General features: G+C 44.2%; 2 protein-coding genes and 1 long non-coding RNA gene across 7 annotated transcripts; 1 reads left to right on the forward strand and 2 right to left on the reverse strand.

Moving 5' to 3' along the window:
* Positions 1-654: 654 nt before the first annotated feature.
* LOC124483293 lies at positions 655-3,129 on the reverse strand. Of its 4 annotated transcripts, none has more exons than XR_006957801.1 (6): positions 3,024-3,129; positions 2,124-2,704; positions 1,976-2,014; positions 1,733-1,798; positions 1,581-1,643; positions 655-1,406 (listed from the first exon to the last, which is right to left on the reverse strand). It is a non-coding gene; the product is annotated as an uncharacterized LOC124483293 (long non-coding RNA). The 4 variants fall into 4 exon arrangements; XR_006957800.1 differs by having other exon boundaries at positions 1,976-2,441; positions 2,601-2,704; positions 3,024-3,128; XR_006957802.1 differs by having other exon boundaries at positions 1,976-2,353; positions 2,601-2,704; positions 3,024-3,127.
* A 997-nt stretch (positions 3,130-4,126) lies between these two features.
* ppp1r12c (protein phosphatase 1, regulatory subunit 12C) lies at positions 4,127-14,189 on the reverse strand. The gene is made up of 20 exons (XM_047044005.1): positions 13,841-14,189; positions 13,243-13,420; positions 13,017-13,147; positions 12,401-12,519; positions 11,049-11,208; positions 10,727-10,871; positions 10,006-10,080; positions 9,672-9,751; positions 9,094-9,206; positions 8,732-8,799; positions 8,411-8,541; positions 8,064-8,151; positions 7,836-7,947; positions 6,803-6,918; positions 6,551-6,606; positions 6,393-6,432; positions 6,142-6,246; positions 5,900-5,953; positions 5,692-5,742; positions 4,127-5,205 (listed from the first exon to the last, which is right to left on the reverse strand). Exons 1-20 carry the CDS (start codon positions 14,047-14,049, stop codon positions 5,119-5,121), a joined length of 2,118 nt encoding a protein of 705 aa, XP_046899961.1. The 5' UTR covers positions 14,050-14,189; the 3' UTR covers positions 4,127-5,118.
* Positions 14,190-14,760: 571 nt separating this feature from the next.
* LOC124483515 (nicotinate-nucleotide pyrophosphorylase [carboxylating]-like) lies at positions 14,761-18,162 on the forward strand. 2 transcript variants are annotated; one of them, XM_047044006.1, is made up of 6 exons: positions 14,761-15,347; positions 16,010-16,094; positions 16,351-16,627; positions 16,806-17,116; positions 17,473-17,604; positions 17,758-18,162. In XM_047044006.1, exons 1-6 carry the CDS (start codon positions 15,187-15,189, stop codon positions 17,974-17,976), a joined length of 1,185 nt encoding a protein of 394 aa, XP_046899962.1. In that variant the 5' UTR covers positions 14,761-15,186; the 3' UTR covers positions 17,977-18,162. The 2 variants fall into 2 exon arrangements, with proteins under 2 accessions (XP_046899962.1, XP_046899963.1); XM_047044007.1 differs by lacking the exon at positions 16,010-16,094 and having other exon boundaries at positions 17,758-18,105.
* The last annotated feature ends 472 nt before the right edge of the window (positions 18,163-18,634 follow it).

Below are 18,634 nucleotides of genomic sequence, written 5' to 3' on the forward strand. Positions count from 1 at the left end.
TGATTTATCGAATCGTGACCCCAAGAATCGAATTGTGAGGTACCAAAACATTCCCACCCCAATAGACGGTAAGCTGTACATTTATGGTGAATATTTAACCGTGTTGCAGAAATAAGTCTATTAAAGAATTGTCTAGTAAAGAAGTCAACTTATCGTCACTGTATTTCGTGAAAGATTTTCTTAGAAATCCTTCAGAAAACTTTCACTTGTTTTGTAAGTATGATTAGAAGGCAGAGTATTCTGTTTTATAACTTGGCAGTAGCAGAAACAAAACCTACGTTGTTCTTTGGCATTCAGTAGTGTCACAAGGGCAATTACACTGTCTTGTAGAAAGTAATTTTGTAGGAACCCTCTGTGGCTCAGTGGGTAAGCATTTGTATCATCAGGTCTACTATCAGTTAAGTAATATATATGTTATCCACAACTCAATAAATGGAGGGAAATAACCACACAACAACTTGAGGCTTTTAACTTTTTTTTGTGTCTGTTTTGTCTGTATTATGAGATTCAGTTTGGAGCACTTTAAGAATAATTCAGAATTTCACACTGTTTGGTGAAATAGTTACTTTAGTGCCTGAAGTTACACTGTTGGGACTTATGGGATTTAGATAGGGACACACCTTTTAACAAAAGAGGCAGAATAATCCTTCATGATGGATTGAACATGAACAATTCATTATTTTTTTTATTATTATAAAGCATCATCATATCAACTCAGACAAAATTATTACACTTATTTATATTTTAACCAAGTAATTTGTGGGGGCACAGCATTCCATTTGGGCAGGCATTGCCAACTATTAATTCTATTTGACTGGTTAATCTAATTGATATAGTCTAACAATTTACAAGCATCGTCCTCACAGGTAACCTAAAAACACACAGAAACAGGAAAGAGAACTCCAGGAAAAAATCATTGAGAGGAATCTGACTTTTGGGTTAAATCTACAGCAGTCCATCCATGGTCCGTTAAAAGTTAATGGACCGTAGAATGTAGATTTCAAACAATCGTCCAGCCAAATGTGTCAGAAAAGGTTTTGTGGCAAGGCCAAGTTCAGACTTGTATTTACAGCGTATACAAATAAACGTTTTACAAGCAAAGCCACAGAGGGCTTCACATACGCCCATAGAACTGACCCTCAACCAACCTAAACCCTCAAGGAAGACAAGGAAAAACTCCCAGAAAAACAAATTGGAAGAAACCTTGGGAGGAGCAATTCGGCGAGGGATCCCCTCCTCCAGAGATGGTTGGTGACAGAGGAAAGCAGAAGTTTGAACTGTCCATCCCGGCCTTCGTCAACCTGTATCTTGAATCAGATGATCAATGTCATTGTGACAAGATGTGCTTAGTCGTCATCATCAAATCCTTTTTGCCTCCAGGTCCAGAAACTTGGATTGCTTAACTTCTAAATAAATAAATAAAGACACCCAGATTACAGAATTAGCCATCCCGAAATATTGATCAGAAGCTGGTCTTAAAAAATTGCGCCCAATTGTGTGCATCTCATAACAGTACGAGCATCTATCGCAAGCAAAGAAAGGAAGGGATTGTAACATGTCAGTTAACATTTCTTTCATACCCAGTCCATCTCCTCAGATTCCTCATCGTTGTGACAACAGGTTATTCCTCCAGACATATCAGCCTAAATGAACATAGAAACCGCATTCTACATGATACCATATTGACAGTATATCGCTTCCATTGTCTAACCCTTGAAGTCAGGTCACATACCCAGTCCATGTCCTCCTCTCCAGACAAAACTAGACCCTGGAACTTTACGCATTGCTGAATAAGCTCCTAGTAGAAAATCAGAGTTAATTAAAAATTAGATTGAACCCTGTTGATATGCTTGACAGTCATGGATTTAGGTTTGTTTACAACTAACATGCTTGACCATCTGATACGGATATGAAATAAACCGGTTAATCAATGAGAATACATATTCATGGGAATATGGGCAAAATGTATCTGTACCCAATCCACTTTGAGCAGGTTGTGTGTCGCTTGACAAGCCTAGGGAGATCCAAAATTATGATTAGAGAAATGACAGGTGATATAAAATCTTATTCTGCAAACTAAACATTAATTGAAATGACTGTATTCAAATGAAAACAAGGAATACATGACCGGAGTCAACTTGGTGGCTTCAACGCAGTCTGGTAGTGGCTACACGCCGCTGGTAGGCATACGTGATCTGGTAGGTAAACGTAGCTGGTAGGCATACGTAGTCTTGTAGTAGTATCAAGCCATTTGTTTGACGGCACATTTTAGCCATTTGTTTGGTAGCATATTTCAGCCGTTGTATGTTTTTTGTACATGTGTACTGGCTACATACAGCCATTTATCTGCGCCCTTCCGGCCATCACAGAGGGAGAATAGAGACAGAGAGAGAGAGTGCATAGAGTACACCACAGAGTGCAGACAGTGCAGAGTACAGATACTCAGAGAAGAAGAGATGCAGAACATTGACACAAAAAGCAAAAGAGGATGGTTATACACCACAATTAATAATCCTTATAACAATACATCTATCATTTGAATTGAATATCAATAAACATCAATGGTTTTTGCTCCAGAAGCAGTTGCATTCTGTGTATACCATTATGCCAATTCAAGTGGATTTTCAACTGTAGCTTCTAGACTTGTGGGAACTTGCAGAAGAAAGAACAGCACTTCTCAGGTATTTTGATGTAACGTAAGAACCTGTAAAATGTAGAGAAGTCATTAGCTCTGGCTTCATTTTGCTTTCACGGTTAAAGAGACAAATGCTTAGGTCCATGTAAAATAATCCTACACACCACTGAAAGGCAACAGTCTTTTGTTTAAAATGAAATGTCTTTAAAAGTGTATTACTTTAAAACATTGTATTATCTGCCCCATTGTTCCCAAATGAATACTAATTGGCAATTGTCTCAATAATTCTAGTTCAACCAACATCAAAAGGTAAAATACAATGTTTCATTGTAGAAATACAAATCTGAAAAATTCAGATTTCAGAAACATGAAAGGAAATCATACTCACCAGACTTAACAGGCAACAAAACTGTTGATGTTTACCAGCTGTGGTTTTTATACACCCCTTCGATTCACGTCATACCAGGGAAATGGTGACTGTCAAGCTGAAACGAAACTTAACTATCCTGGAGCATTCTTCTGCTTATGCAGATGTTCATCAAAATAATTTCCTTGTACAAATTATACATATATATAAAACGTTTTATTTTATTTTTAAGTAATGATAAACGTCTGATGGTCCATCCACTGTTCAGCTTTGCCACTGTATTTTGTAGTAGCAATAGAAGCAATGAGGCTGTAATCAACTTTCAGGTTAGTGCATACACCGTCATGACAAACATGTCATGACAGTTGTGTTACAACCTCATTTTGAGTATGGTTTTTATTTCTACCAGGGATAATTTGACCGGATGGTATGTCACAAGCCTGTTTCAAACCCAGGGCCTGAGAGGAGGAAGCCCACAGCGGCACAGTTCAGCCAGAGTGTTTAAGAGAACAGTTCAGCCAGTGTTTAAGGATTCTCTGGTTCAGCTCTAGAACAGTTCAGCCAGAGAGTGTTTAAGGATTCTCTGGTTCAGATCTAGAACAGTTCAGCCAGAGAGTGTTCAAGGATTCTCTGGTTCAGCTCTAGAACAGTTCAGCCAGAGAGTGTTTAAGGATTCTCTGGTTCAGCTCTAGAACAGTTCAGCCAGTGTTCAAGGATTCTCTGGTTCAGATCTAGAACAGTTCAGCCAGAGAGTGTTTAAGGATTCTCTGGTTCAGCTCTAGAACAGTTCAGCCAGAGTGTTTAAGGATTCTCTGGTTCAGCTCTAGAACAGTTCAGCCAGAGAGTGTTTAAGGATTCTCTGGTTCAGCTGTAGAACAGTTCAGCCAGAGAGTGTTTAAGGATTCTCTGGTTCAGATCTAGAACAGTTCAGCCAGAGAGTGTTTAAGGATTCTCTGGTTCAGATCTAGAACAGTTCAGCCAGAGAGTGTTTAAGGATTCTCTGGTTCAGCTGTAGACACCGCAGCTGCACTGGGCCAAACTATTAAACCCAACTGTCACAGTTTAGGAAGACTGAGCATCAGATGGATAAAAGAAGCATCACAGGAGTTAAGAACCTTTAGTTACCATACTGTATTTTATTTTTGACTGTGTACTTTTGCCAAAGAAAAATAGAAATATTAATTACAAATATATATAGAAAGGCACATTGTCAAAATACAATTTGGCATGCATTTTACTTTTTAAAAAATTGCAGTAAACATTCAAAAAGACTTGACCCATCTTGCCTGCATCTAGGAACCAACAGGCCTCAGTCACACTATGAGCACCCACCATCTTGGTCCTTGTACAATAGAGACCACCGCAGCATCAGGAGAGGGGCCCATGTACTTAAATATACACATAAATATACATTCACAGGAGAGGGAAATAAACATGCAGTAAAATACAGTTTGGTCCAACTTTACAGTAGTCAGCTCAAGTTGAGTATTGACCCAAACTCATCCTGAGAGAGACACACCAATCACTTCACCTTTTCCCCAAAGAACATGCAATACTAGCTAGACATGAGGGAGGAGACCATTTTTGTTTTTGGCACATTTACAAGACCATTTTTGTTGTTTTGGGTCTAATTCTAATAAGGTCCCCTTGATTTGTTCATAGAACCAAATGTCTGACTTTGACATTATTAGCCCTGTCCAACATTGGTGTCTAGTGGTATATACACAATTATAATCATGTTCTTGTTTTTTTTTTTGTTGCATGGCTTTAAAGCAGAAGCGAAGCACATAAAAAAATATTCCAGTAAAATAAGAGCGGTGAGGATCAAACAGATTAACAGGAACGGCCTACAGTACCCTGTAAATCCATAGGAGGTGCTGTTCAGCTTGGTACACAGTGGATCGACTAACTTGAGGCCAAACCACAGAAATAACCCTGAACATCTCGTCTTTCCAGTTCCTGGTTAGTCGATAGACTAATGTGCTGTCGGTCTTTCAAAACCAGAGCAGTGGAAGGACCTTGTGTTCCCTGGTTTGTGCCTTTTGAGATGGGCTAAAGAAGGAATTTGTTACTTTTAACACTTTGCTTCGCGGGTCTTTCGCAAAAGGCGAGCCGCTCATTTGGAGAGTTTGCTGATGACTCGGATAAGGGCAGAATTCTCATCCTTCAGCCTCTGGTTGTCGGCTCGGAGGTCCACCAAAACCTGCCGGGGAGGGGGGGAGAAACATCATCAAGTAAGTAAGGGGCAAGACTGCCTTCATGAACTTCCTGACAACGCCTCGACAGTCCTGAACAGAGGGATCCAGTTGTCGTTCTATGTCCTGCCACTGAGCCGTCAGCGTGGCGTAACCCTAACTCTAACCATGTGACTTAGGATACACCAAAGTCTCCCAAGTATCTTTGGGGATAAAGAGAGACTCCAGGTAGCATCATGACAAGCCTTAGAAGATTAATGATGGCTTTAGATGATGTATGATAGCTTTAGATGATGTATGATAGCTTTAGATGATGTATGATAGCTTTAGATGATGTATGATAGCTTTAGATGATGTATGATAGCTTTAGATAGGCTGCTGGGGATAGTCAAGTAGAGCAGACTCCAATGTACCTGTGTAACTTTGATACAAATGGCAATAAACCTGAAACTTTAACTTGATAAAATGGTCTCATTTGCAATGTGCCTTTGTACCTTTAATTCATCCTCCAGTTCCAACGCTCTTCTCTGGAGTGCTCTTTTCTCCTGCAGGAAGAAAAACTAGCAATGAAAATCATCGTTTCACACAAGCTTTCCAAGCGTGCTCTACTGACAACAATTTCAATAACACAGTCACTAGCACTAATAAACAGTCGTGAATACAAAAGGTGAGTCGACAAATCGCTGGCAGTTGGAGACTTACAAATCGTTCCAGTTCTAGCAGAGCCGGTCTGTCAGCACTGCTCTCTTCTTGACTCTGTGGTGGAGACAAACATTTAAGCGTGGTGATGCATGAGCCACACCGCAAGGCTAGTGAGCAGCCGCTTCTCCAAATTGGAGTACTAAACACTTTTCTTTTTTTTAAGGGGATTGTGGGTCGGCCCCGTGCAGCTGTGCAGAAATCCCTAGGTGTGGTGCATTGTGGGATGCGTGGTGGAGGCTGACCTGTCGGAGTTTCTCCAGCTCCACCTTGCTCTGGCTGAGCAGCAGCTCTGTCTCCTGCAGGCGCTCCTTCAGCAGGCTGTTCTTCTCCACCACCTCCGAGTACAGCTGCCAGGGAAGCAGCACAAGAGACGCTTTTAGCTTGGCATCCTCCCCCCCCCCCCCCCCCCCCCCCCCGCCACCCACACTGTTTTAGGCCGTTTCCGTGTGGCTGTATCAACAGGACGTGTCCGCGAATAGAAAGCGCCACTCACCGTCTTGTAGTCGGGTGAAGAATTCCCAGCTTGAGACTCACTGAAAAGGCAGGGCAACAGACGGGGGTTATTGTTGGGGTTGCCCCCCCCCCCCCCCTCACACGCCGGAAACACGTCAAGGTCACAAAATGCGTTGCCCGGTCGGAGGGGACACCTACCTCGGAGGGTCCTTGGCGTGAGAATCACCCAAACAGAACTCGTTCTCGTCTTCATTCTGAGCAAACGATTGTGACGTTAAATCGTTGGCATGGTAATACAAAACCAGCATTTGCTGTTTTTTTTTGCTCAATTCACAAGATTAACTAAATGATCCAGATAGCAGTCGCTTCTCTCCGTGACGATGTGTGTAAGGTCTGTGAGACACTGGTGGGACAGAGGCCACATGAGACCATGGACGGGGTCGCTCTCACCTCTCCAGGCAGCTGGACGATCCCAGTGGAGCGTCTCTCCTTCCTCCCCCTCCGTCTCTCCCTCACTCCCAGACGAGACTCTCCCTCGGGCTCCTCCAGCCTCACTGGGTCAGTGTCTGGAACACAGACACACAGCACACTGTTCACTATACACTCCTGACCAAAGACCTCTGAATCGAGACTACTCACAATAGAGACTACTCACAATAGAGACTGCTCACAATAGAGACTACTCACAATAGAGACTGCTCACAATAGAGACTGCTCACAATAGAGACTGCTCACAATAGAGACTGCTCACAATAGAGACTACTCACAATAGAGACTGCTCACAATAGAGACTACTCACAATAGAGACTGCTCACAATAGAGACTACTCACAATAGAGACTACTCACAATAGACTACTCACAATCGAGACTACTCACAATAGAGACTACTCACAATAGAGACTACTCACAATAGAGACTGCTCACAATAGAGACTGCTCACAATAGAGACTACTCACAATAGAGACTACTCACAATAGAGACTGCTCACAATAGAGACTACTCACAATAGAGACTACTCACATTAGAGACTACTTTATTGCACTCTTTATTTTCTTTATTTTTAAGGTTAAACTGTAAATTATGGCTACTTATATTTTATTTTTATTCCCTTTAGTATTATCTAAACGCCCCTTAGTATTAGCAAGACTTTGCTCCTTTTGTATAGTTAGTCCACATATTTAAGTTTCAATATTCCTATATGTTTAATGTATGCACCTCCCTGCCAAAGTTAATTCCTTGTTTGTGCAAACATTCACGGCGAATAAAATCCCTTCTGATTCTGATTTTACTCACAATAGAGACTACTCACAATAGACAAAACTAACATAGTAAACCCTGATTGTTTTTTGTAATTGCATAAACAGTAGGAAACTCATTCTTGTGCATGTGTATTCTTTCAGGGAGGGCTACAGTTGCTTCAGATAAGTATAAAATCAGATATGTGCGGCGCGTGTCCAGTTCCCCTGTGGTCTGGGCCCCCACCTCTCTCTGCAGGCGTGACGGTGACGATGGGACTGACGGGCTGGACGGAGCGCGCTGGCTCTGTAGGTTTAACAGTCTTCTCTGCCTCCTTCAGGTCAGTGAGGGTCACACCCTGTCATGGAAAACAAGCACGCTTTGATGAGAGAAGTGACCCCCCCCCCCCCGGACCAGACCCGAGATGTATAGCGTGTTTGATTTGTCAACGGCTGTCGGTTGAGCGCTGTTCACCTGGGTGGAGCGTCGAGACTGTCGCATGAGACGTGAGCGGGCTTTCCTCTGGAACTCGGATTCCTCGTCTCTGACTGGGGCCTGGAACCTGAGAGAACACACATCCACGATGCAGACGCATTAGTACCCATCACCAGAACCCCCGGTGGAACGTTCATTCCGCTCCAAATGGAAACCTCCGCGTTCTTCTCATCTGCAAACACAACTCGGTTTCGCCAGCCTAAGTATCCCTTCACTCACTGCATCCATGAACACTGTCATTTGACAACAGCCGGAACTTCAGAATCTCCCCTCTCTGAGGTCCACCTAGGGTGTTTGTGAAGTGGCGTGTGGGGTGGGGGTCTTACTTGCGCCTGTCAGCGTTGGGGTTGTTGGGGCTCTCTGCCGGGCTGTCCCTCCTCTGGGGGGTGGGTGGGACCCGGGCGGTGCGGCTGGCCAGGTCCTGCTCCTTCTCCTCCACATCCCGCTCCTCTGGAGTCTGGGAGGCAGCAAAAACAAAAACGGAGAAGGTGATTCAAATTACAAAAAAAAAAAAAGCGGACTCGTTCTTTAGATACCTCATTCACGTTTGTAGGTTAAGCTACTACAAAGAGCACTCTGTACAGGCAACAGATCAATACGGTTACACAGTACAAGGAGAACTACAAATATGGCCGCGTGCGTATTACCTTCTCAGCGGGGCTGTAGGCGGGGGTGGGGACACTCTCACTATCAGGACTGGACACAGCGGAACTCTCTGTCACACAAAAAGGTCATACGTCAACACCAAAACTGAGGTCCCTCTGGTTGTGCAATCTACAGCGTGAAGTCTAAACCCAGTCAAAAAGGAAGTCACGCTCAGGAAAACATAGCACGGTGCAAATTTGAATCAATTTAACTTATGCCCGACATTAGTCTTTAGCCTAGCAGTGTTGTAATGTGTGCATTTAGCAGACACTTTAATCCATAGCAACGCATAGGTGGTGGTGGTGGGAGGGGCATCCCCTTGATCTAAAAGCTCCACCCACCGAGTAACACACAGTTTGTTTACCTGAGCCGCTCTCTCTCTCCTCGTTCAGCTCCAACCCTCCCGACACGCCCCTCTCCTTCGACTGGTCCTGGACGTTCATCTTGTCCCTGCTGCTCATCCTGCACACGGAGCTCCTGGACACACAGGCCACGCAATGGGGTTAGCCTCATTAACATCGCTAACGCTTCAGCACGCCACATGGTTAGCCTTGTTAGCCTCGCTAACGCTTCACCACGCCATGGGGTTAGCCTTGTGAGCGTGCGTGTATGTGTGTGTGTGTGTATATATATATATATATATATACACACACACACACACGCTATAGCCTTCTCTAGACTCTCCAGGTAAGGACATTAATCCTTAACCCATTGACTGGTGTCAGAATTTCCCCCTAGAGCAGCCTTTCCTGACCCTGGTATTCAGGGACCACTGCCCTGTATGTTATAGTTTCCCTGTTCCAGCACACCTGATTCAAATGAAGGGTCGTTATCAGGCTTCCATAGAGCTTACTAATGACCATTCACTGGAACCAGGTGGCCTTGTGCGTGGTTAGGAGACCCCGGTGTGGGAGAGACAGATGGGCTGGGCCTTCAACACACCTCCGCCGTTTGCTCTGGGCGTTGGCAGCGGCGGATCCCGGCTGGTTCAGTCTGTCCACGAACGACTGTTCGTTACGCCACTGTGGGGGAGAGGGGACACGAGAAACCACAATGTTTGATATTGTACCGTTGTCAAACAAAAAGAGACAGGTTATCACGGACGACGTCCGTGGCTAACAGGATATACGCCGCCAAATTTGATTCGCATGAACGGAAAAATACCAACATCGAATGGATGAGTAATTAGCATGTTTAGGTTAGGAGGCTGATTTGCATATGGCATAGGCACAAATCATCTTTTTGCACAGTCAAAAGAGTAGGACATGAATCTCACGTTGGCTTGCTTCAGCGACAGCTCCTTCAGCAGGGCGGCTACGCTCTCGTCAGCGACATCAAACGGCGTCTGACCCTGGAAGAGTTATTTTTGCAAACAAACTCAAGTTAAGAAGAAGTAGCAAAACGTGACACAACGAAAGCCCCGCTCGGCTCGTCTATAAACGTTGTGTGTGTAGTTATGCGTGTGTGGCTGTGTGTGTGGGTGTGTGTAACAGTGTGTGGTGTGACCCGCGTTCGAAGTTCAGACACAAGGCACGGAGCGCGTTGTCAAGAGAACAGTGCGCATACCTCGCATTGCTGAGTGACAGTACGAGCAGAGGGTTCATAACACCAGGGTTTCTGCCTTAATTACGTTGTTTTTAATTAGCGATATTCACAGTTTTCTCCCTTTCATTCCAATGGCAGTCTCCCTTCTCTAGAGAACTTCGTTTTTGGAGGAAAACTCTCCCCCCCCCCCCCCGTCCATCAGCAAATCTCACCTTGACTAACACATTTTCTGCAGGAAACCCTGATAACACACAGGAGCCCCCCCCCCCCCCCCCCTCCCCATATCACCTCCAACCAGAACAGTTCAAAGCGTATATCCACAGGTGCTGCATTGTCATTCCCCCACAACACACAAGGCGTCCTACTACAACGTGTTTGTGTAGCAGCACCTGGATCACACTGATTGAAATGGGGAGTGGCGTGTCCGCCGGGTGTGTGCCTGTGGGTCTCACCCCGTTGCTGCGGGCCTCCATGTCGCACAGGTGTTCGGCCAGGATCTGGCAGGCCTCTCCCTGGCCCCAGTGAGCCGAGGCGTGGAGGGGCGTCCAGCCGTCACAGTCCATGGCCGACACTTCCAGCCCGCACTGGCACAGCAGCCTGAAAACACACCCACGTGAGGATCCCCGAGTTAGGGCTCGACGCGAGGCTGGGACGAACCGTACGCGTCCAGATGTGTCGATATCGGCAAACCCGGACGGCTTGTCATGGTGTACGACGATGTGAAATGTATCGTACAAGGGAAGAAGAATAAGGAAATAAAAAACAGTTGCTCACTTGATGGCTTCCAGGTAACCCTTGGCTGCCGCTACGTGCAAGGGTGTGGCCCCGGTCCGAGGGTGGCGGAGGTTCGAGGGCAGCCCCTCCGTCAGCCAGGCCCGGGCGTCCGTCATGATCTGCTCCTCCTCCACCCGCTTAGCTGCCTCCACATCCACACCTGACCCACAGGAGGACAACATACTCAATACATACATACAGTCCAGTTGGGAGGCCTCACAGGGAGTTGGGCTATTAATCAGAAGGTTATTGGTTCGATTCCCGGGCCCTGCCAAATGACGTTGTGTCCTTGGGCAAGACACTTCACCCTACTTGCCTCGGGGAGAATGTCCCTGTACCTACTGTAAGTCGCTCTGGATAAGAGTGTCTGCTCAATGACTAAATGTAATGTAATGTCCAGTGTTTCCCACAGATTAGAAAAGCAATTTATGGCTCGGGAGGGGGGGAGGGGTAGCATTGCTAGTGCTAAATAACTATTTAGCTGGTCGGCTTCATGACGCCGGGTAAGTAGGGCTTGTGAGACAGCTCACTAAAAATTAAAACATGTTCGTAGGTACCTAGCGAAAAGTACCCTAAACTTTCCTAGACTTTTAGCTACGGTACTAATGCGGAAGGCTCGCTGATATTGCATGGCATCGTTGCTTACGTGTGCTGACGTTGTGACTGTGTGTGTGTGTATTTTAGAGACGCGTGAGTGACAGAGACAGAGGGAGAAAAGGGAAAAGTAAATGCAGCTGACCGAAAACGCTGCGTGTTTTAAATAGCATTAAGAATAATAATAATAACGAAACGCAATATGTGGCAGCTGGTGTTGATTCTGTGGCGCACCGCCACAAATTAGTCTATGTGTGGGAAACACTGCAGTCATATGCAATGCTCACAGTCTATTTGAATGATTTCTTTTTTTGGGGGGGAATGCATTTGAACATAATAATAATAATAATGTTATTATTAATGGGACGGCTATAACCAACAGCTTAGAGAAAATGCACCACATCTGCGCACTGGCCTTTGACTTTGTTTTTTAACTCTGCATGGAAGTTAAAACACAGGAAGTGGCAAGGCTATGAAACTAACTTTCGAACCTGACGAAAGAGGAAACTCCATCTTGCCAGTTTAACAGGCCAAATGTCAACATGGTGCAATGATGAATATACCCCTTCCCCCTCTCTCTGTGTCTCTCTCTCTGTGTCTCTCTCTGTGTCTCTCTTTGTGTCTCTCTCTGTGTCTCTCTCTCTCTGTCTCTCTCTCAGTGTCTCTCTTTCTGTGTCTCTCTTTCTGTGTGTGTCCCTATCTCTCTCGTCTTCTGAGCTGTGACTCAGGTCCTGCCTACGGGTCTCCCGTGGGCCCACCTTGTCTCTGTGTGTACACCTGGAGGAAGGACTCGGTGGCCTCGTCCTCGGCAATGTCCAGGGGGACGTCCCCGTCACAGTTCACGGCACACAGGGAGGCACCCCGCTGCAGGAGGAAACTGCGACACAGACACATGGCAAAGTTATTACCCGGGCAACGTTCAGTGCGAAACTCTTAACAGCTTTTTCAACAAACTCAAGTCTACTCAGTGTTTTTTGGGGGGGTTGTTTGATTGAATCTTATTACACACAATAATGGATTAAGCTTTTTCCTCTTTCTATCGTATCGAGGCCACGGTCGGTTAAAAGCCGTCAACAAATGGGGGGAAAAAAACAGCTCAAGCTACTAAGAGAGGAGGAACTAAGCTTCTGGGAAAGAGGGCCTTTGCCACACAATCTGACGCCTGTGTCCATTTCTGCTTCAGCTTAAATGCTATGGTCACGCCAAACAAGGCAACAATAGAACGCATTGTTTGACAGCACAAAATAGCCCGCTGCCCACACAAACTGGCCACACCACAGAATTTGACCAAGTCCGCCCTTTGGTTTATGGGTCAGGGCAGTTTCACAGAGTCCTTGGCCTTATCTAGGATTAAATGGTTAAGTAGGTACATACTCAATGATCTCCAGGTTTCCACAGGTGGCGGCCACATGCAGAGGAGTCCAGCCTTCACTGTCCACCTGGTTGACATTGGCACCATGGGCCAAAAGAAACAACACCACATCCATGCTCCCATCTATACATGCCTGGAATGGGAAAACAAACTGTTTAGGTATGGCAATGATACAAATCTGATACGGGCAGCTGCTCAGTGGCACTTCAGAACCATGCAGTCCTTTACCTGGTGAAGGGCTGTGATTCCGTCAGCGTTGGCACAGTTGACAATCTCTGCCTGGTGACGTTCTCCGTTCTTTCCCTCCATCTCACTCGCCTCTCTCAGCATCTCCTTGGCTTCATCTATGTCTCCACTGGCACAAGCAGCCAGGAACTCTGCTGCTATGTCGAACCTCACTCGCCTCCTTTCCATTGAACAATTTAACATGTTTTTTTAAATAGTAACTTAATATGTCTCACATGACAACTCATTTGACATAGATTGGACGTGGGTAGATAGAGTAGTTGTTTGCTGCCTATAAAGAAGCGTTAGGATCATACAGTAGGTCTTAGCTACTTATTTCAGTAGCACTATCGGGCCAAATGTGTAGTGTCTTGGTGGAAATAAATATGTTCATGTAGTTCAGCTAGATGGATAAAATGAGCGTATTGGGCTAAACAGGCTAGCTAGCTTCCTAGCCCACGCACAACATTCCTCTCTAGCATCCGGTGTAGATACTAGCTAGCCTAACTTAAGCTATCTTAGAAAAACTAACAGAAATAACATCTGTATGTGTATGATTTTTGTTGGATAATACGTAAATAAAAGTAGCTAGCTACGACACCTTCGTTTGAGTAGGTGACTGGCTTCCCCTGTGGTATTTACATCCCGAGAAGGGTCCTTTAGCTTGGCGTTGTCTACGGCCTCCGTCTGGTCAACATCCTCGACATCGCCCCGCCACCTTCGTCTGGGCACAGGCGGTTCTCGGTCCGTGCTCGAGCCAGCCCAGCGCTTCAACTGTTCCCGCCGTTTAACCTTTGCAGCGTCCCCCATTATTATCCAACGAGGACTTTATAAAATAAAATATATATTTCATGGAAAAGACACACCCTCCATGTGTATACTTTCACTTCCTTATATCGAGCAATGGGTGTGAAACTGGGGTCTATTCGAGAGAGTAGTGAGAGCGCAAAGCTGCGCAAAACTGCCTTACGTCATGAACCTAGTTCTTTTTGAGGGGGGGGGGGGGGGGGGGGGGGAGACAGTGCCTCCTAGTGATTAGGCCTATTACATTTCCAATTTAGCATCATTAGAAACAAAAACATAATTTGTCAGTGAAATATCTGCAGAACTATCAACAGACAATTTGAATTGCATTAATCGATTGCTGCTAATCCGAGAAGGGTCTGGCTAATCCTGCTAAAATTGCTTGTTAATTGCTTGTTAAATTGCCATCAGATCGTATTCATGATACTCGGTCAAATGTTGGTTTAGTGTTATACAGTGAAAATGACAACATACAGAAAATCTAAAATAAGAAAACATATTTTGGAAGTTTTACCCCACTTGTATCGAGATGACTGAGTTCACAACTTCTTCAGTCAGTGTGTCAACATTGAAGGGTCAAATTCCAATACTGAAGAGCATGTGTAACTACTAGAGACCATTCAACAAAAGAAGAGGATTTTTTAGTCCATTGCCAAGGAATATATAATATTGTTTGATAAGTAAGGTCAGTAAATAATGTAGTCCTATGTTCCGTATTTAATTTAACATATTCTGTAGTTCCTTTTGTTGGAATTATGTATCATTTAATTAATTTAAACGATTAAACAGGTTATCACGTATTTGTTCAGGCTGTGTTTTTCCTTTTACTTTATAACCTAATTTACAACACTCAAAATGTGTTGCGTCTTAAAGGTCTTAAATGACTTAAAGATCAGTCCACACTACGTCAAATTATTAACTTATTTTGTCTCCGTTTTTTGTAAAAAATGTTTCGATGATATGCTACCTTAGGCCAATGGTTTAATGTGAAATTGAAGTGATATTTGGAAACGTGGACTCGAGTCATATGACTTGGACTCGAGTCATGTGACTGTTGGTTGCCTTCTACTGTCATTGGACTTCCGACTTCAACATTAGTGACTCGTTCTGTGTGAAGCGCTCGACTCTCACAATACTTTTATCATGTCAAGCAGGAAGCCAAAAGTCATTGCTTATGGTTTCAAACATTTCAGGGTGGAGAACAACAAAAGAGTAGCTGTATGCAAAATATGTGGCAAACAAATTAACGATGTCATCTCAACCACTTCAAATTTTGTGCGGCATCTGAAGTCACATAAAGAGAGGTGAGAAAACCCGTAAAGGAACACATGTGCAGTTCCAGATAGCAAACTATAAACCTGCGAAATTATGTATCCAGTAACCACTGACATAAATATTCCATTGTTGCCTATCTCAAACATTATGCAGAGATGGCTAAACTGGGATTGGGTTGCTCTGGTGACGATGATGCATGCAACTATTTGCATGCATGGTCCTTCCCCACGTTACTGTTTTCTGAAAGCGTTCGGGTAGGGTTTGCTATGTGCCCTAGTGCAAAGAAGATGAACTGTTGGATACGTTTGACAACTTTACTACCAAGATAGTTATAACATGATATTATATGTATTATTGAAATTAATTTTGTCTACCCGCAATGTTTTTGGGGCTATCATTGTTTATGAATATTGACCTATGCACTTTTTGTAAAGCTCTTTCTTGTAAGTCACTTTGGATAAAAGCATCTGCTAAATGAATACATGTAAATACATGTACATGATACAAATCTGCAACTAAGATGAGTAGGTCAGATAGGGCCTACATAATTGGGCTGTGCTTGCCTTCGGCGAGCGCAAACCATTGTTATCTCACATATATATTTATGTATTTATAATGATTCATGTATCAAACTAGTTTACCTGTCCAGTTTGCCTCGGACAAATGTGGTGACTGACTGTCTATTTTGTAGTTTTACTGAATACCAGAACACAACATCCATCCACATTGACCCTCTGCAACCTGGCACATTCCAGCTAGAGCATCAACAGATAAAAGTAAACCATCCAAAACACCAAAAGACACTATTACCTTTGAATATCCGCTAATTTCTCTGTTGAGACTTACCTAGAAAGGGGTTATTTTTCTGTTTATACCAATGGCAATAAACTTGAGTAGTCTATTATGCCATCGCTCTCATACAAACGTAAGAGAAAGTCTAAAGGGAACTATGTAGCTTAAATAAGTTAATTTATCATGTAAACTGTTATCATATTCAAATACCAAATCTAATGTCATTCTTCTTTTCAATAGGACGACCCATATTCACCTATCAGTATGAGCCAGCCACAACTCGACCTATCACACTCAATCCCACCCCACGCGATTACTCGCCTGGTACGTGATTGGCTGGCAGAGGACACGCCCAACTTCGACCCTGCAGGGGTGTGTGTGGGGTCACAGGACGTTGAGGCTACGTTGTTTTGTAAATCACCCTGTAGTATTTTGGCGGGAATCCCCTTTTTCACAGCAGTGTTTACCGAGCTTGGCTGCACTGTGGAATGGATGTACCAAGAGGGGGCAGACCTGGGTATGATTCTGTGAAATTCCATCCAAGACTAAAATAACTTGCAGTAATCCTACTGAAAAAGTGTTTTTTGTTATCATATTAGTTGTTGAAAACATGACTGAAATCGCCCCATTCCAAAGCCAGGCAAACATGAATTTGAATCCAGGTCTTACATAATTGAGCAATCTTACCCCACCAGGTCCAGGGGCTGTAACCCCAACTGCTGTGGTGAGAGGCCCAGCCAGGTGTGTCCTCCTGGGGGAGAGGCCAGCCCTCAACTGCCTGGCCCGAGCTTCTGGGATTGCCACTCGCTGCTCCAAGCTGCAGTACATCACCTCAAAAGCTGGATGGCAAGGGCAGGTGGCAGGCACACGAAAGACAACCCCTGGCTTCCGATTGGTGGAGAAGTATGCCATGCTGGTGGGCGGAGTGTCCATGCATAGACAGGATCTGAGCGGGATGGTGATGCTGAAGGATAACCATGTTTGGGCTTCAGGAAGTATCACACAGGTAAAGCTCTCTTACATTTACATTTAGTCATTTAGCAGACGCTCTTATCCAGAGCGACTTACAGTAAGTACAGGAACATTGCTCCCAAGGCAAGTAGGGTGAAGTGCCTACTCAAATCAAATCAAATTTATTTGTATAGCCCTTTTTACACGCAAGCATGTCACAGAGGGCTTCACATGCGCCCATAGAACTGCCCCTCAACCAACCTAAGAGGGGGTGTGCAGGACACTCACATACTGTACCCTGGTCGGGAACCACACAATAGGATGTAAATGTGTTAGATCGGACACTCAAATGTATAAGATATTCAGTTACACGTGTACCATCCTTAACCCCCCCCCCCCCCCCCCCCCCAGGCGGTTATGGATGCCCGTGCTGTGTGTGGCTTCAGCAGTAAGATCGAGGTGGAGTGTGGTTCCAGGGAGGAGGGCAGCGAGGCAGCAGCAGCAGGAGCTGACATAGTAATGCTGGATAACTTCAAGCCTGAGGTGAGACTGTCTGGGATTGATAGTAAAAGTAGTCGGTCAGATAGTAAAAGTAGTCGGTCGGACCTGGGTCAAATCATATTTGAAAAGTTCTGTTACATACTTTTGATTGGAGTTTTTGGTTTGATTCAATTTTCTGGTCCCTCCTTCACACAGGAACTGTGTGTTGCAGCCCGGCTTCTGAAGGAAAAGTTCCCCTTTCTGCTGATTGAGGCCAGTGGAGGGGTAACACCCAGTTCCCTCCTTGAATACCTCTCCCCTCATGTGGACATCATATCCCTGGGTTGCATAACGCAGGGTTGCCCCATTGTTGACTTCTCTCTCAAGGTTCATAAAACAGTTTTTGAACCCTTTTATGGGGAATCTAAATCTTAAATTTAGTAAAGAGTAAAGAAGAATCCAGCTAAAATAAATTGCAGTTGCGATACTCAATTCTATTTCCATTTTTTGTTAAGTGATTTTGTTATTCTATTTGTTTGAGGATATAAACCTGGAATTACTAGAAACAGTATAACATATTTGATTAATTGAACTGTAACACACCAAAAAAATGTAATAAAAGAGAAATGAAACAAGACTGTTTCCTCAGAGCATTGATTGCCAAATTGTACAAAAGTCTTAGGCCCACAAGAAAACAACTATTTTCTTAAGTAAGCATTTGACCAAAAACAAAAACCTGAGAACATCTTGGGTGTCTGAGCTTTGTACTGTACATTTAAATAGGCTATTTACATTTTATTCATTTAGGAGATGATTTTATTCAAAGCAACATAAGAAAAATACATAGTTCTAATAGAATTGTAATGGTTAGAGCCAAGGGACATTTTACCAGAGGGTGTAAAGGTCTGGGTTTAGCGTCTCATCCTCAATTGACACAGACTTACCATTAATTTAACATCATGTCCATATTTGTATCCAATCTGTTTTAGTATAGCAGAATATATTTGAATCATGTAAAAAAAATTAAGACAAAAAGAGAACTACAGAGACTAAAACGCCAGCCTTAGCAACACCTCAGCTGAACAGGTTGTGG

Source organism: Hypomesus transpacificus, chromosome 21 (assembly GCF_021917145.1).
Source record: "Hypomesus transpacificus isolate Combined female chromosome 21, fHypTra1, whole genome shotgun sequence".
Classification (NCBI taxonomy): Eukaryota; Metazoa; Chordata; class Actinopteri; order Osmeriformes; family Osmeridae; genus Hypomesus; species Hypomesus transpacificus.

Coding starts and splice junctions, on each gene's coding strand:
- ppp1r12c (XM_047044005.1), bottom strand. CDS start 14,049: ATGGGGGACGCTGCAAAGGTTAAACGGCGGGAACAGTTGAAGCGCTGG. Junction 9,207..9,671: donor GCCCAGAGCAAACGGCGGAG/GTGTGTTGAAGG, acceptor CTGTGTGTCCAG/GAGCTCCGTGTGCAGGATGA. Junction 6,433..6,550: donor CACGCCAAGGACCCTCCGAG/GTAGGTGTCCCC, acceptor CTGCCTTTTCAG/TGAGTCTCAAGCTGGGAATT.
- LOC124483515 (XM_047044006.1), top strand. CDS start 15,187: ATGTCAAGCAGGAAGCCAAAAGTCATTGCTTATGGTTTCAAACATTTC. Junction 16,628..16,805: donor CCAAGAGGGGGCAGACCTGG/GTATGATTCTGT, acceptor TTACCCCACCAG/GTCCAGGGGCTGTAACCCCA. Junction 17,117..17,472: donor CTTCAGGAAGTATCACACAG/GTAAAGCTCTCT, acceptor CCCCCCCCCCAG/GCGGTTATGGATGCCCGTGC.